The sequence below is a fragment of the Bactrocera neohumeralis genome, chromosome 5, assembly GCF_024586455.1.
Source record: "Bactrocera neohumeralis isolate Rockhampton chromosome 5, APGP_CSIRO_Bneo_wtdbg2-racon-allhic-juicebox.fasta_v2, whole genome shotgun sequence".
NCBI lineage: Eukaryota > Metazoa > Arthropoda > Insecta > Diptera > Tephritidae > Bactrocera > Bactrocera neohumeralis.
The window spans coordinates 20433700-20452416 of NC_065922.1; the positions used below are offsets into that span (position 1 = coordinate 20433700).

Below are 18717 nucleotides of genomic sequence, written 5' to 3' on the forward strand. Positions count from 1 at the left end.
GAGCGACGTGTGAGAGTGGGTCTTCCTCAATTGAAGCGCTAGCGGCAGCAATATTTAATAATTTCGATTCGTTGTTGGATGGTATATCTTTCCATGATGAAATGCCAAACCTTACAGAAGAGAAATACCAAAAGAGCGGGAAAAGATGTGGCGTCATTTTCTGTCCCAATCGGTCTACTTTTGTAGCTCCCTCTTGAAAACCCCTATACATTTGCTACAGTAATTATCTAAGCGATGATCTCGCTTCGCTTGTTCATTCGTTGATGCCGAATATAAAGGAAGATTGTTCAGGAATATTTGCTAATGGCAAATTTTATGGTTTCTGGCAAAATTGTTAAAATACTAAATCCAATAGAATTCTCTCAACGTGCTTACCGTGTAATTCTGCTATAACCATTTCAGAGAGCTAAATTTATATAAAATATAAGGTCAGTTTCGTAAATCAGTGGCATTTGAGAAATGTGGCACTATACAACTCCAGGCAACAATTAAAAAGTTAGAGCTTCTCAGAATAGGAAATGAGGTCACTTCTTTCAGGAAAGTTTCCATGTTTCACTAGCAGGTTTCTTAGGTACCATCGTATAGGTATTGAAAACAACAAATCAGCCAACGAGTGGTTCCACTCCGACGCTGGAAATATCTCATAAATTACCACTATATAGAGGACGCCAAAATTACTTTAGAAATGTACTTGGTAGTGGTAAAATCTCAAAGCAAGTTCTCATATTCGGAAACATGGCAAAATCGAATTCCTAGTATGTAAAGCTTATGCTGACCCTGATAAAATCTTGAAACATTGCCTCTGTGACTGTCCAAACTTCAGCCGATTCAGACCGAATATCTTCCACTGCCTCCAATGTACCAAACTTCAAAAACAATTGGGCTTCTACATATAGCACTAATAACTTCTGCATTTTATTCTAACTGCACCTCATGATAGCTTATGTAAGTACGATCGCGTGCGTCCAAAATGCTTCCGACCACCTGTTTCAAAGAATCAACCAAAAGTTTCTAATATCCGCCGTCTTCGCAAGGAGTAACTCTTATAAAATAACTATAAAAAAAATGGTCGATTAAAGTTAAGGAAAGATATTAAACGAACTGAAAAATAAGGACGACAAGATACTAAGCTATGCTTAGGCTTCGTAATGAGACCGCAATTATTAATCAATCCAACGAAAAAATGCACTTAAGTGGGAGTTCCAAAAGGCACAACCGCAGTATATATAATTTTGTAACTGGAGTCTTACGATAACCCAATGTACTACTGAAGTCATGAACTCGATCAAATAATCCTGCATCAGATCAAACTTAAATCGGTCAAACTCTCCTCGAGACCATAACGCCAGCTCATTGGAATATACACTAAAAAGCATATAAATAATTGCCTCATCCTCCTCCTTCATTCTCAATACTTTACAGACTCTTCCTTTCCATGCCCAACCTAGTTTGTAGATTTTGAGATTCCTTTGGTTACTATTTTTATACTCTGAACAGGGAGTATTGCATAAGTTTGTTGTTGTTGAAACGGGTTCCTGCCCCATAGGACGGTAAGGATTATAAATATTTTTTATTTCTTAGATTTGATTCCCACAACAGCCGGTTCTATGTTACCGGAATTGACCCGGTTTTTATCCGGCCAAGCGCTGTTATTTCAGAGATCTTACCTGGTTTAGATTGGTACGTCTTACATAAGTTTGTAATACCCAGAAGGAGAACATATAAAATATATATATGACTGATTAGCGTGACGAACTAAGTCGATTTAGCCATGTTCGGCAATCTGTCCGCCCATCCGTCTAACTGTATATATGCAATTAAAATTTGCATCCGTTCTTTTCTCAGCAAGAAGCTCTTAGTCCTTGTCGAAGCGACCGATATCAAACCACCGAAGCTTATTGCTTCCACTATCTATTGGAATCAAGTACTTGTATGGAGAAATTCCTTCATCTCACGAGATTGATTATTGCCTAAATCAACTCTTTAATCTCCGGAGAAATAGTTCAGATCCGCTCACCAGCATATAGCTGCCATACAAACTATCTATCTATCTATCTAACTATAAATACTATCAAAATTCTGGTAAGGAACTTCGTGTTTTTGCAAAGGTGCCCCCGAAGTTAAACTAGGCAATATATAGAAGGAATAGCTACTGTTGGACGAAAATGTAACTTTTAGACAAACCCTCACCGGCTTTCCAGCGCACCGCGCACACCTAAATATGCATTAATGCCAGAGTGCTTGCATTTTGCTTTTAATTTCCCCAAAGATGTACTTAGAAGCGCTTCGTGCACATTACATTTTTAATTGAATTGACTAGCTCACCTTCAGCGCTTCAAAAACGGTTTGTCTACGCATTTATTTGCCGCTCGACGCATATCCGCCATCCATCGTTGACATCGCTGACAGGGCCGCGAAACTTTGGCACCATCATAAATCATCTTGCCACAATTTAATTAGAAAATTTAAAACCACACGCCTAATACGCAACCACACCGCGCGTCCTCCTCCTTTCCTGTGCGCTCTCAGGCCTCCCAACACACACACACACACACACACATAGAAATCTAGAAAATCGTTTAAAAGTAATGGGTGGCTTATCCGAGCCTCTGCCATTTGATAGCACGCACACGCACGCCGCCATCCTAGCGATTTACCGTTAACATATACAATTACGAGCGCTCGAGTTTGTGCCTCTGCCGGCGCTGGTTGCTGGTTGCTGGTTGCTGCTGATCCATTATTTAACTGTGTCATGTTATACTAACTTCCGCTGGCAGAAGATACATGTTGCTCCTCATACTTTGGAGATTTTTTGTTGTTGTTGTGCTGTTGCTTTTAATATCTTTCATAACGGCCATTTCAATATGCTTTATTTATGCATTTGCGTTTATTTGCTCTTCTCTCAAATGTGTTTGTGTTTTTTTCTCATTTTGGCTTCATCGTTTCAGAGTTGGGCGCAACAATGCCGTGGATGACGCCATTGGACCCGCTAACGCACGTCACAAAATCGTTGTTATGGGTGCGGCCAAAGTGGGCAAAACTTCCATAATCACACAATTTCTGTACAACACATTCACCACGAAATACAAAAGGACCATCGAGGAAATGCATCAAGGCAACTTTTCAATTGCCGGCGTTAGCCTGACGCTGGACATTCTAGATACGGCCGGCTCCTATGAGGTGAGTGTGCGAACATGAATGAATTCTATCTCAATACCATTTTACAGTCGTGTATGTGGATGTGTCTGTGGGTAAGTTCACTGAACATGACTGGTGATACAGTCGGCGCCCGCTATTGTGTACTTTTGCTTATTCTGCTACCGTCTGTCTATATATAAGCGGCCTAGTTCCTCAAAGATATCGATCTGCAATTTTGCTATGGTTTTCACGATATTCTTCTCAATGTAACCAGAAATATGAACAATTAACTTCGACTGCACCGGCTGTAGCATAAAATTTTTTATAAAGATACAAAATTTATCTTGACTTGACTTTTATTTGGCCAGTTTGTATGCTATAGTGGTCCGATCTGAACAATTTGTGTGAAGATTTAAGGATTGCCTTGGAAAAGAATTCATGCAAAATTTTATGAAGATTTGATGACTAATCCTCCTGGACTTAGTAAGTCAAACTCCATCTGGTATCGCGAAGGATCAACGTGGTCTACGCGTATTTAATCTGGCGGGTCAATAACCAGATTAACCTCACCAAACCTAACCTTTATGAAGATATCTTGTGAAATAAAAAATTGTCCATACTAGAACTTGATCAGTTTGTATGGTAGTTTTACTGTATAGTGATCCAGAATGAATGATTCGAACAAATAAGTTGCTTATTGAGAAGAAAGGGACGTGTACCAAACTTCAGATCGATATCTCAAAAGGACTGTGGTTTATGTATATACAGATCGACTGACAAACAGGCGAACATGGCTAAACTCAACTCTAAACCGACTCAGCACATCATTCTGATCATTTATATACATACCATATACATATATATACTTTATAGGATCTCCGACGTTTGCTTCAGAGCGTTTTAAGCTTCAAAATATTAAATTCAGAAATTTTGCGTGTGATTTTGATTGGAGAAAAGACTTTCGTTGCTCTTTGAGCACTATACTATATGCAACAGTATTTTACTACAGAAGTCCCCTAAAATTATTATTTTTCGAAGACAGTTAGTTGAGACAGAATCTCTCAAGAAGAATATATAACCGAGCTTCCACTGTACCACCGCAGTCTCTTAGAACTTGCGGCTTAAGAAAAAGTTCATAAGAACTACGTTTGGTTGTGGCTTCCTCTTGGATTTGACCACTGATTATGAACAGTCCTTTGTGGAGCCGGAAAATTACACTAGTAATTAAGTTTTAAGTATCGGCAGAGGGTTCTGTACCCATTACTAATCTTATTCTTCTATAATTTCTATTTTCACCAGCTCAGCTGGATGTCTAATAGTGTGAAATCTAAGGTGTTTTAGCCTTGATCTCGCGAATGCATGGCAATCAAAAAAAATTCTAGGTCGTTTCTTTCCAAGCAATGACCACCACGTAAAACTTTTAGCCTTGCGTGGACACCAATAAGACCATGACCTATTATAACATCTAAAATTAGGGAAAGCCTAACCTTGCCTTTTCTGCGACTGAGGCCAGCGGGATCTTACGACCGCACAGATAGTTGCTCAGCGTTGATCAAACTGCCCTCATGTCCAGCTGCCCAATATTAAACCACAAGTGGACAGCAGATCTCCGGCCCACTCCCACTGCAACGACTGCGAGCAGTTGCCTGCGGTTCCGCTACAGTCTGGAGCCCAAACTAGTCTTATCCAGAAGTCACCCGATGACGTTGATATTGAGTTAAGGTCACTCAGTTCATGGCTAGTATTGTCGTTCTCCTATCCGGATCACTTTTCTAAAGGAAGCACCTCGGCGGAATAACAGATCAACTGCCAATTTGATGACACAACCTCGGCTTGAAAAATGCTACAAAAGTCAGAAAGCTTGAAGTTGGTACTGATGTATAGTTCTGACTACCACTATACGAAGTTCAGCGCCTCTCTTCTCCAGTGACCTCTAGCGGCATAATGGCAGGGAAAAAACCGCCAGAGCTTAGTTCGGCGACTTCTTGCTCCGACCAAAAAGCTAAAACTTACTGGGTTAAAAAAGTGTGTTCGATTTCTTCCACCCAATTTAGTCTGAGTTACTATATTAGTTGGATTAAGGGCTTACATCAGGAATAGTTAGGATAATAATTTGAAAAAGTCTCCAAAACATTGGTAAGATTCATATTTTGGGAACATTTTGGCCATTCCTAAAGGGGCTTTTGTCATTTAGAGATAACATTTAGAGATAACTATTTATTACTAGGTTTCAACTCATTTCCTTGAAGGCAGAGAGAAACGACTAATATGGTCAAATACCTGGGCCTCACACTGGATTCTACTCTTCGGTGAAAGCAGCATGTGGACCTGACCATAGTCAAGACTACAAAGGCACTCATGATGTGCAATCGACTGGCCGGGAAATCCTGGCGCTGCAACCCAAGTATTAAAAAGGTATTCAACTATTGAAGCTGCAGCGACTTTTCTGCATCAGCTCTTAGGCTGCAATGCGTACGCGCCCGACAGCAGCTCTGGAAGTAATGCTGGATCTCATACCGCTACACATAGTAATGAAACAAGCAGCAAACACACAATGCTTCAAATGACAGCTGAAGGGTTTGGCAGAAGAGAGGCAGAATCTCGTCCAAGCAGATGTAAGCCCTAAGTGATGAAGTACCACTGGCTCTTCTGCCAAAGGACACAATTACCAAAACAGTAACCTTGACTAGGAACTTTAAAGTCACCCTCAGTAGTAAGGTGGAATGGAATGATTCCACGCTGGACCTACTGCTAAGAGGAACCCATCAAGTCATCAAGTAGTACACCGCTTATAAAGTTAAATCCCTTCTGGTGCAGGAGTATTTAGTATTGCTGAACAGCCTACCTAATTGTAGTCAAGTGCACCTTATTTGGGTGCCTGGCCACAAGCAATAGCCGGGAATAAAACGTCTGCCGAACTCGCCCGCTCTGCAGCTTCCACAAGAAGGCTAGCACCGAAAACATACATTGCGGTTGGTCCTCATACCATAAAGGAGCTACTCCGTAATGAATAAAGAGCAGGCAGGGAGAGACATTGGAAACAACTTCATGTCATGCATCATGTCAGATTGCTAATGGATGGTTACATCCTCAGAGAGTTTAAAATAGTAACCAATCTCCACAGAAATAAATTCCGGCCACTCTAAACTCAGGAAGCATTTACACAACATAGGCCTGGCCTCTTGTGCAAACTGTTGGTTCTGTGACATGGAGCCGGAAACCTCAGAAACAGTCTGCGGACGCAGGATTAAGACCGTCGGTTCCGTGTTTCCGAACAAGGATCGCATGGCCTAACCAGCACCTAGCACTATATAGGACTTCATCAATGTGCTGGGGCTAAGTGATTCGTTATGACTTAGGGAAGGGCACAATAGACCATAGGTCGCGGTGCATATTTCTTTTTCCAATCTAATCTATTCTAATCTTCACCCCATTCAAGAAGTCAGTACATTTATGCCGAATCTTGTCTAAAATTCTTTAGAATCGAATACGTACTGTAAGCGGAGTAATCTACGGTCTGCCAGTCCCTTACGCTTTGCTTCACTACTCCGCAATGCGTGTGCTTCCGTGTATACGTATGTGGTTGGCGGTGTGTGCGTGAGATTTTGTCCTGCATTTGTTGCGGTTGGCTGCGGTCACTTGGGAGAAGCGCGTGTGCGTCCAAGATTACATTGTTCAATGGCAACCGCAAGGCTCATAAAGCGCAACCAATTTTTTATGTGGTAATTGCTATTATTGTTGTTGCTATCAGTAATACAGCTGAGTCACACGCACACGGCGGTAACTGTTCACTTACACATACATATGTGAGTGTATATGTGTGTGTGTGTGGCTAGGGCTTTTGTATTTTATAGCCTCTGCTCGGTCGTTTTTTATTAAATTTTAATTTCCATCATTTGCGGTTAGAAATTGCGCTTCCGCGTGTAGGTTGCTAGATGTGTGCGTGTTTGTGGTTGTATGTGTGTGCCGTGCGCGCTATCTGTTTTTCAGTCTGCCGCCATCCATCACTCAACTGATTGATATTTTCTATTTACTTGTGAAGCAGGCGCTACTAACTATTCTTTAACAACATATTTGCAACACGCTGCGGCGACACGAACACGTGCTCATACACACAAGCCCACATACATGTACATACATATGTGTATGTAGGTTCATATGTTTTGACATTGATGGGTACACAATTTTGAAACGGAAATTACTGTTTGAATTTCAATTGAATTCGCCTTTTTCCTGGATCCTTTTACACATATGTAAGTGTGTGTGTGTTTGTATCATGCATAAATGTATTGTGCATATACAATTGGAAGTATTCAGGGTATACCTGTTACACCTTCATTTCACAAATTCACAATAAAATTTATTTTATGTGAAATATTTTTCGCGATAATTTAAATATTTAAATTTTACTTGAATTCAATGGCCTTGTTGGGGGGTGGGAGGTCTATCAACAAGTGAATTTTAAAGACATTTAAGAACACTATTTTCTGAAAATTCTCCACTGAAGCCTGTAACAGTAAAGCGTTCTATCTTTTATCAGACTATTATAGACCTAGACACTAGAGCGTGTTGATTTACAGAAAGCCAAAAGCACGGAAAAAATCGGGTATGCGAAAATGTTCTATGATTCATTCTGAACAACTTTCCTTAAGAAACTATGGGTATAAAAACCGGTTTCAAGCCTCCGATTTTAAGGCAATTTTTTTAAGGATCATACAATTTTTTCTTCATTTTTTGAGATATCCGTATGAAATTCGATACGTATATGTGTATGTTGATATTTTATCGAGCAATTGTCGGAATCGATTAGATCGGACAATATATCACTTATCTCCCACATACCCGATTATTCACATTTTCAGACCCATAGTTTCTCAAGCAAAGTTGTTCAGAATGTTCCGAAGCAAATTTCTTACATACGCGATTTTATAGAAAATGAAATCGAGCCTCTCTACTAAGTACCCCAACCCATTGAAAATCGTAGAAATATGTCAGGATCTTTTCACAAGGTTCTTTCTCATTTTCTTCTGTATGTATGTATGAGAACATAGCCCAATTATGTTGATAAAAAAAATCATGAAATCTTGTTTAAACGTCGGAGATTATTATTGATCTAAATCGTGTTTTATACAGCCCCTAGATATGTGGTCACTTCACAATTTAATTAAACTCTTTTAGCAACATAATATAGCCTTTCTTAAGTATATAAAATTGAAGAGTCGCAAGATGATACTCAAACAGATAGTTATCTGCGGATTTGTCAAACCCTCATCCAGAATCATTCAGTTGCCGATTAAACAATTACAAATCCTCTACATTAGACATTAGTCGACGTCACATCCGAAATCTTTAATTATCCAAAGTCTTGTATCAAATTTCTTTGGTATACACTCTAATCTTGTTGTTGTTGTAGCGACACAAAAATTTTCAGAAATAATTTTAAAGCATGCCGCCTAGTTAATCTGGTTCCTTGGTTGAATAAAACTTCGTGTCCGTTCCGGTTATGTACACCTGACAGTCGTGAGAGCAACGAACCAACCGGTTCTCTACATTGAATAAGAGAAATAAGAATTACAATAAGAGGAAAAGTATTGAGACTTCGTACCCCATATATTCCCTCGAAATTGTCTTTGGAACTGGAGAGTTGATCCAGTTTCTTGGCCGGATAAAATTCTGTGTTCGTTCTGATTATCTAAGCCTAACTATCGTGAGAACGAAGAACCAACCGGTTCTCCACATTGAATAAAAGAAGTGAGAATTACAACTATTGGAAAATACTGGAGGTCCGTACCACATATTTTTTTGCGAGATTGTTCTCAGAACTTCGTCCGAAATATAGTTGTACTTATGGTCTGTTTGGTTTGTTCACGAGGTAATGCGACCTCAAAATGGTTGCAGAAAAAAGAGACGGGTCGGAACTTTTACCGTAAAAGAATGTAATGCCAGATTGATTAGAAGTGCCAGCAGTCAAGGAAATTAAGCTCGCTGGTAATAGCAGGGCTCTCAACTGCTCTTTCTAGCAAGCTCAGTTGCAACGAGTGCTGATGGGTAATCCGGAACTCGTGACCTTTGCTACTTTCCACAACGAATTCATTGTGAGGCTTGATACGCTTTTTGTAGAATTTCTAACTATTATCTGACACTGTTCTGACCACCCTTACAAGATCGTGCCTGACGCTTTGTACTCTTTCAATTCCATTTTTTTGTTGGCCTAGATCTTTTCTTTATCAGATAACCACCAAATAATAGCGATCCGCTAAAAATTCTCTAACTCTAGTCTAGACTAAACATAAGAATACTTCAGCAGAATACCAATATTAAGCCCCTTGAGTAAAATTTTGTTAATTATATCAGATAACAAGGGAATTTCATGTATACTTTTCATTCCCAAAAAGAAACCTTTTCATTCCTCAAGATTTATTAAGACTATGGCTACGCTTAGTGGTATGATAGTACGCTTTTGTGAGCTGTCATATCAACAAACTTTGTATCAACATTAATCTCTTAAATCGTAGCATATGTTCCTTAGAGGAAAGACGAACTATTTTCTGTTCACTAAGAGTTCTTTATAAGCAACCCTCATTCACTACCAAATTTCTCCTTCGCTACCAGTTTTGGGTAGCAAATTACAAGTTGGCTTCATCATATGAAATCATCTAGCGAGAGGCGCAGGAAACGTGCTGCTTCGAAGAGGTTGGGATCATAAAGAAAAAGCTGTAAGTTGAGTTTGTTTTATAAGACAGAGTGGTGGTTAGAGTCAAATTTGTATTCGTTGCATGAAGCTCATAGATTTGGTACATCAGAGCTTGAGGGTTGGATAAGAAGGATTTTAACCTGGTACAGTATACAGAACGAAGTTGCAAAAGGTCAAATGACGAACATATGATTTTTTCGCCTGTTATTATTCAAATTTTATTTTTTTTTTCGGAATTACTTTTCGAAGAACCCATTAATTCCCTACCCACAAAGTTACCGAAATAATGAAATAAATATGCTCATAGTCGTTTATTCAATAATAATAATTATTATTATATAATTTTCCCATTATAAGCGATAATTTGACATTACATAAGTAAGTATAAACATCCTTTACTTTCTTCGTCATTGACATAATTTCGTTTGTAAAAACCATGCGCTTTTTTAGCTTTACACTATTATAAAAAAGAACAGTTATTAAAAGCCCTCCGCCAACGCAAAAAACTTGCATTTTTAACGCGAAATTAATTGTGCGAGCTAATGATGAATTTACAGTGAAATTAAAGACAAATAGTTAATATGCGCCCTGGCGTGTAAAATATGTTAATTAAAATACAAGCAGATCATTGCTTTCGAGCGCGAAGTGATTAATTTGCATGAAATATTTGCGCACTTTTTCACCACAGTCACACAAAAAAAACGACTTTGACTCTTCTGCATATTTTTCATATGCACGTTTTTACGTGTGTGAGGGTATGTGTATTTGCGGAGATTTAAAAATAAACAAGGTTGCTTATGTAAAAACTTTACCGTAATACTGAATGAATGAAAAAGAAAAAAATATATTCCCCCCAAACTATTCGACCTACTTGAAGCAAATTTAGTACAAAGCATTCTCTCCTAAAGTTATTTTAGTGCACCCCAGTTGGAGTTGAATAAAGTTTTTGTTTATCGCACCATCACTCGTTACAATTATACTGGTAGCATATACAGAAAGGCATCAGATTCAAAGAACTGCAAAGGCGTGAGATGGGTTCACCCAATTTCGTACATGTCATTCATCGATCATACCGAATCATTGAGTAGTTCCTGAGATATAAGCAGCATCCGACGCATATTGAGCTCAGTCAAGCCTTAAAAGTTGAAAAGGTCCATCATCTCTTCTGCCACTTCTTCCAAAATTTAGTGTTTAACAAAAAATATTGTATTGTCAAATTTTTGAACATTATGTTTTCAGTGGCGTGGTTATTAACAAATTGAACTGTTTTGAGCAATTCTGAAACTCCTCAAAACGATAGGGTTTACTGACCGACCATTCTTACGAGAATCTAAGTCATCTTTAGGAGGCAGCACCCGCCACAAAAAATGGTTTGGGCCAAAGTCACCGCTAGATGGGCGATCTTTTCAAATTGTTTCAAATTTGGCGTTTAAATGCGACTTTATAGGTATCGAAAGTGTTTAGGCTGTTTCAACCGATTTTGCCGCAGGAAAACAAATATTTCTATTTTGCAACCATGGACGTTTCAATTTTCCGGTAATCGAAGACGTCTTGCATTTGGACGCGATTGAACAGAGAATGGCTGAAAAAGACAACATCCGGAATTTCATTAGAGTCGTCGCCCGCTTTGATATTCACCAGATGCGACTTATCAATGCTTAGATTATTCTGACACTTTCTAATATTTTTTGGAAAGCAAGGTTAAGTAAAAATTTACCAGTCTCGAGATGCTTACAAAAAAAACCATTGTCCTTCGTCCGGCAAATCACATTCAAAACTATAATTTTTGACCATTCCCCCAAAAACTTGAAAAAATAGAAAAACAATAGAAAAAGTAAATATGTATTGATTCAATCGATCAGTTCTATCAGATCCCTACGATGCCCATACTAACTTTATTAATTTCCCTACTTTTATACTGTACAAATTTCGCTATAACAAATGTGCTTTATGGCTTCACAAATATTCCTACATCCCAGACATGCACAGAATATATTAGTTTCGGTATTCGACTTTAGAGTGTATATCCGATCATTGAACCAATATTTGCCTTACCCGATGAATATAGCGATTTAAATTAGCTCACTGGACTTCGCATAAACTATTTCAAATACTCAGTAAAGTATCGTATTGAAATTCGGTATATGGTAGTCTGTTTTCGAATACATAAAAAGCATCAACTAACAGAAAAATGTGAAATGTGAACTGACCTGTACCAATCAAACATCCATACTTATTATATTGATGATGTAAGATGGATAATAGTCTGCCTTTTACCTATGAGTGATGTTGCTTACACCAAAAAAAAATTAGGAAAATTGTACTCGAAAATCGTCTTATTGGCATTATAGTAAAATCAGTGGTTTTAGATCTTTTGTAGAGTAAGGGGTTATATACAGTTAGAATTTTCAAGAAATCGATTTTTTTTATTTTATTTTCTTAACGTAAATATATTTAAGAATACACACAGAAAATTTGATATCATTCCGGTGAATATCTTCGAAGTTACACGCAAATTTGAAAAGGCGTTTCAGATCGCTTGGAAGTACAAGACCAAACATTGAACGCGTTTTCCTCTAAATGGTGTTTACAAAGTCGGCGACCAAAATTACTCGAAAGCCGCTAAACCGATTAGTCTCAAATTTTAACACGAGCTTCTTAAATATATTTATTAGTAATTAATAGAAGATTTTTTCTGGCCTACAAATATTTTTTTATAAACAAATTAAGGCCAAAATTTTGGTCAAAAATCGATTTTTTTTTTCAGAAACCGCCGTTTTGTACAAAAATGTATTTTGCTTCTTCCTTCGATCAGTTACTAGATCAAACATTACTTTAACGATATTTGTTTCGTTTTTGAATTTCGAAGGATCCAGTTCTGAAATATAGTGGTCACCGCAAATCGTCTGTTTTGAGAGGAGCTCCCACAGATCAGCTGTAGTTCCTTTCCAAATAAATAATTTTACTAATATTAAGTCTTAAAATACAGTTAGGGGATACCATAATATATATACAAACTTCTGAATCAATAAATTAAATAGTTTCCACAGAAAAAATCTGAAATATTTGCTTTTTTCGGAATTCTAACTGTATACAATCTCTTAACTCGACGCATTTTGCTTGAAGTCTTTCAAAAAGTTCGTTGCGTAGAAGCCTCAAACATTAGAATACAGAATAAGGAAAGTAATCGCTAGATTTCATATTTTTATCAGGGAATTTCGATGAATACCGATTGATAATAAGCTACCTATGTACTCAGTCCTTTGTTCAGAGCTCTGAGTTTTTCAAATACTTAATAAATAGAAAGTAGGTCAGAAAACTTTTATGTGCCTTATAAGAGCTAAGTATTTCTCAATGTAGAACTCGAATTTCTTATTATTATATTTACCCTTTAAAAAACAAAAGTTTTTTAGATTTTGGAAGCATTCTTACTCATCTACATTTTTGCCGGGAGCAGGGAAAATATCAAGATTGCCACGAAAATTGTAACAGCCAAAAGGAAACGTCGGAAACCATATATTAAACACAAATTAGTAGACAAATTAGTCCCTCAATTTTTGAGATTTCTGAGCAAGAAGTTTCTCATTCGTCGAAATCGCCGATAGTGGGCCACTATAGCATTTAGCTGCCATGCAAGCTTATCTATAGAACTCAAGTTCTTGTATGAAAAAATCTTTACGAAATCTGGCATACATTAGTTATTATACAATTTGGGTAGTCAAAAAAGTCTTTTCGTATTTTGTCAATAGATGTCGTTGCAGTCGTATATCTCCAGTGCTACCAATTACGTTGTGTCATACCATATAGTCTTAGAACGGTGAGACTTTAAGCTTCATTTAACAAACAAAAAAATTAAATTCGGGGAAGTGGAAAAAAAGTTACAAAAGTTCAAATATGAGTGAAAATTATGAAGAAATTCGCTATATTTGGAAATTTTTGTATAAAAAAGGGAAGAATACTACACAAGTCACCAATGAAATTTGTGAAATTTACGGAGACGATGTTGTATCATTTCGTGTAGCACAAGAATGGTTCGCTCGCTTCTGTTCTGGAAATTTCGATGTGAAAGATGCACCTCGCTCTGGTCGACCTATCGTTGAAAAAGTCGATGAAATTATGGAAAAGATTGACCAGAACCGTCACATAAGCAGCCATGACATCGCTAAGGAACTTAACATTTATCATCAAACGATTTTGAACCATTTAAAAAAGGCTGGCTACAAAAAGAAGCTCGATGTATGGGTACCACATGAATTGTCTGTGAAAATTTTTATGAACCGTATTAACATTTGCGATTATTTGATGAAACGAAATGAAATCGAACCATTTCTGAAGCGAATGGTAACAGGAAGATGAAAAGTAGATCAAATACGACAATAATGTGCGAAAAAGATAATGGTCCAAGCGTGGTGAAACTCAACAAATGGTCGCAAAGCCCGGATTGACGCCTCGAAAGATTATGCTGTCTGTTTGGTGAGATTGGAAAGGAATCATTGACTATGAGCTCCAGCCTGATCGATTGATTGATTCTACATTTTACTGTACCAACTGATGAGATTGAAGTAAGCAATCGAAGAAAAACGACCAGAACTGATGAACAAAAATCTCTTCGTCTTCCATCAAAACAACGCTAGACCACACACATCTTTGATGACTCGACAAAAACAGTGAGACCTTGGCTGGGGAGTTTTGATGCATCCACCATATAGCCTTGTAAGGTCAGAGACTACCATTTGTTTCGGTCAAGGCAGAACTCCCTTAATGGAGTAAAGTTGGCTTCAAGAGAAGCCTGTGAAAATTAATTGTCGCAGTTTTTCGCCGAGAAACCAGAAAAGTTTTACACTGATGGAATAATGTCTCTAGTGGAAAAATGACAAAAAGTGGTCGACCAAAATGGTACATATTTGGTTCATCTAAGTTCATTATAAATATAAAAAAATAAGTTAAAGTTTGATTAGAAATACGAAAAGACTTTTTCGACTATAACGTCTTATAATATCCGCACGAATTGTTTATTCAAATTGACCGATCAAAATTAAGTATCCGTAGCTTGATACAAGTTTTTTTTTCTTTCTGTAAGTAACACTAATTTGACTTGACGATTACTTACATCAAACTGCGACTCCACGGATTTAAAAAAAAAAAATTTATTCTTGAAATTTCATTTCCTCTCTTAAAATACGTGACACTACTTGTAATCAGCAACTAAGCGTTCATACTTGCTTAAAGGAAATTAGATTTTCGGCCGAGTATGAACAAATTTAGGGCAATCTCAATATAATGATTGTTTCTGGATAAATTTAGTTAGAAATTTGTCTTGGTTATGAATCTTCTTATTTGCCGGTTCTCTTGAGACTCTTCTTATAGTGGGATTTACTAATAAAAACTTTATTTATTAATTTTTCAAGAACACTATTATTTTTCTGTTACCTTCTACTTTCCTTACTCAATTTGTCTCTAAAGTCATCCGTACTATTTTGGACAGGGGTATCCACTTGTGTAGAGTCTGATTTGGCATATATAAAGTAGTCGAAATTATATAGGTTTTACTACTATTTACTTAAGATATATGTCTATACTATTTTGTCAGCTTTTTTTGTGAGGAATTTACCAAGCTTATCCCGATAACTTCCCTTAGAACCACCCTAAAGGCGAAGATATACATTTTCCACTTCAGTGAAGTTGATACATAGAATAAATGTTAACAATTCAAGCTAAAAAAATCCGTGTTGAATGGATAAACTATTTTACCATTCACGCAAATATTTGAGTTGGCAACGTTGCAACGTGGCAATCAAGCAAAAACTGTGGCATGCAGCAAACGCATTGAATGAATTTACGAGCATCGGTTTCGTTGCACACTTACACATTGGCAAGTGCTACAAGCACTTCAGAATATTTACTCGCACACACACACACATACACGCACATAAAACCGTTTGAAAGCGAACACCCGGGCGCAGTTCAAGTGACAAATGAAAAGCGCAAGCGAAAAGTTCGCATTTATTTCATTTTTTGCGGCGATTGGCTCTTGTGGACGCAATCATTGGCGATGCTGGGCTTCAAATATTATTGTTGTTGTTTTTCTTTATTGTTTTTGTTGTTGCCACCGCTGTTGGCATTGTCATTGTTATAGCAATTACGCTGACAGCTGCTGTGGCAGCAACCAACCTGGCGCGCCTGTCACTCAACACCATTGCAACGGTCACAGTCGCCGTCGCCGCTGCCGTCAGAGACACAGTCACATGCACCGTTACAGCGTTACAGTGTTAGTCACCGTTACAGGCGCCGAGTACGCGCCCCACACGCCGCCGCTAAATTGATGACCTATTTTCCGTGGGACAAGCGCCGTTGACAGCAGCACAAAAACAATGTGCAACTGTCGACATTCAACTGTCAGCACCAGCAACAGCAACAGTGACAACAACTATCACACACACATACATACATAAGCGCACGCACACAGCAATGAAGCAATGAATGAGCATGTAACGGTTGTAAACGGTGTCATAAACGGAATCAAAACAACAACCATCAGCCCCCGCGAAGCAGCGCCGCTCCAACGACTAATGAATACCATTTGTTTGCTATTAGAGTGGATGTGGCAGCACTCACATAGATTTCTTCATATGCACCGTTACGTTGCACGCACACCGAAGGTTGCAGATGAGCGTAACAATCAGACAAATGGTTTTCTGTTTTGCACAGTCGGGAGTAATACCAGTTAGTAGTTAGTAGCAGTAGCTAGGTCAATGCTGGCAGTAAACTAAGAGTGCTTGAGGTTTCGAGGAGCATGTCGCTTAATGAAAAATGCTAATGGAAGCAGTCATCTGCCGACAAACAGTTCCGAAAACTAGCAGTTATAGCAGGGCGAGATGTATTTACTACGAACAGTGCAGATTCAAATTTTAAGAGCTCATTTTAAGAGCTTATTTTAAGGTTTGAGAGGCGAGTGGATATATATTAGGTAGTCGAAAAAGTCTTTTCGTATTTCTAATCAAGCTTCAACTTATTTATTTTATATTTCTACTAATAAATAAACAAATATGTACCATTTTGGTCGACCACTTTCTGTCATTTTTCCGCTAGAGACATTATTCAATCAATTGAAACTTTCTTCAGTGTAAATCGAAACGAGCGAACCATTATTCTGCTACACGAACTGATACAGCATCGTCTCCGCAAAATTCACAAATTTTATTGTTATTTATTTTTATACAAAAATTTCAAAATATAGCGAATTTCTTCATTGCTTTCACTCATTTTTGAACAGCTGTAACTTTTTTTCAACTTCCTCGAATTCAATTTTTTTTTAGTTAAATGAAGCCTAAAATCTCACCTTTCCAACACGATATGGTATGACACAATGTGATTGATAGCACTGGAGATATACGACTGCAACGACATCTATTGACAAAATACGAAAAGACTTTTTCGACTACCCAATATATAGATGAGTGGACATATAGAATAGTATATAGTATATTCTGACAGTTGCTACATGGGATTAGGCTGAGAAATGTTTGTGAAATATCCAATTGTGGCCGGACATATGTTGAGAGAATCAACACTTTTGACTAAAATCCTCTACAGAGCGACCTAACTTCCTTCATACTTATTCCAAACTCTCAGTAGTGTTTTATTTTTGACACCTATTTTCCTTCTTTTTCTTAAAAAAAAATTAAGTTTGATTTCATCAGCATTTCTGCTGCTTTAGTTCAGTTTTTCATATCCTGCATCAGAATATTTTCAAATTTTCCTTTCGCTTCTTTCTCCAGGAATGATAATGTAATGCTTGTCAAATCTTGGTATTCTTATGAGAATCTCAACACCCACTAACATTTGCTATGGAAGACTGACTCTGAGATTAAAACATCCGACCAAGTCAGCCACACTGTTGATCCCCGAAACGAAGATCATAATCGTAGATCGCACTTGCTTAAAGACAATCTCCTAGTGAAAACTGAAAAGTAAAAACAGAGTTACTCGTAAAACTCCTAATGCTTTGGCAAAGAACATCCTTAATTTGTTTGCCATGGTCATTGTCGGGTTTCTCTTTCGAGGCTTTTTGTTTCTTTTCATTGGGGACGTGTGAAGTGGGGACGTCCCAAACCCAAGGCACAAACCCATAAATTGGAGGGGACGTATGTTATCTTTAAACTAGTATGAATTTTTGGTTTTCTTGGTCTTGGTTTAAACCGGAAGTCCGTCAAGCTGATTGAGCCTTATGTAAAAGAATCTGACTAACCCAAGTCCAAAAAAATCTTAGAACCGCGCTGGTACTGACGTTGGTTGCCTGGACATTCCAATTACCAAAAAAACCGGTTCTACAAAACCGTAATTGATCCGAATTTTATTCGCCAGGGCTGTTATTTCGGGAATCTAACCATTTTTGCATCGGTAAGTGCTGGTAGTAAGGCTAAGCTCTCATTAACTATAAGTAATATCGAGTGCTCGGTCAGATAGCTCTATTACGAAGTATAGTATATATTTATATTACCTCCTCAAAGAGGGGGGCAGCCACATGAGCTTCGCTGGACGCTTGAAACCAGAAAACCAAAATTTTCAAAATGCTTGAGTGTATGCTTAATGAGGCTACTACGGGTTGAGGTTAGACTCAGACAAATTTCTTATACATAAGTGTAGCAAAAATTGATCCATAGAGAACACATAAGAGAACAAAAAGCCGTGGCTTGGTTACCCAATATGCTTGCCTACATACTTCTAACAGAAGACCTTAGGCAGATCTTTTCTACTATTTAAGTTATTATTTTTTCGGCGATCTTTTGAGGTGTTAAACAGTTAAAAGGCCGAAAAAATCGTATTTTCCAGATTTTTTTTGAGAAAACTCTTAAATGTATTGATCAAAAAATATTTACACATAT

General features: G+C 37.8%; 1 protein-coding gene across 1 annotated transcript in view; it reads left to right on the top strand.

Annotated features, from left to right (window-relative positions):
- The window catches only part of LOC126758559 (ras-related protein Rap-2a), a 109434-nt gene that overhangs the window by 67935 nt on the left and 22782 nt on the right, over positions 1 to 18717 (top strand). The window contains exon 3 of the mRNA XM_050472877.1: positions 2949 to 3180. Within this exon, the coding sequence (XP_050328834.1) occupies positions 2949 to 3180 (232 nt within the window). The remainder of the gene's footprint in view (positions 1 to 2948; positions 3181 to 18717) is intronic.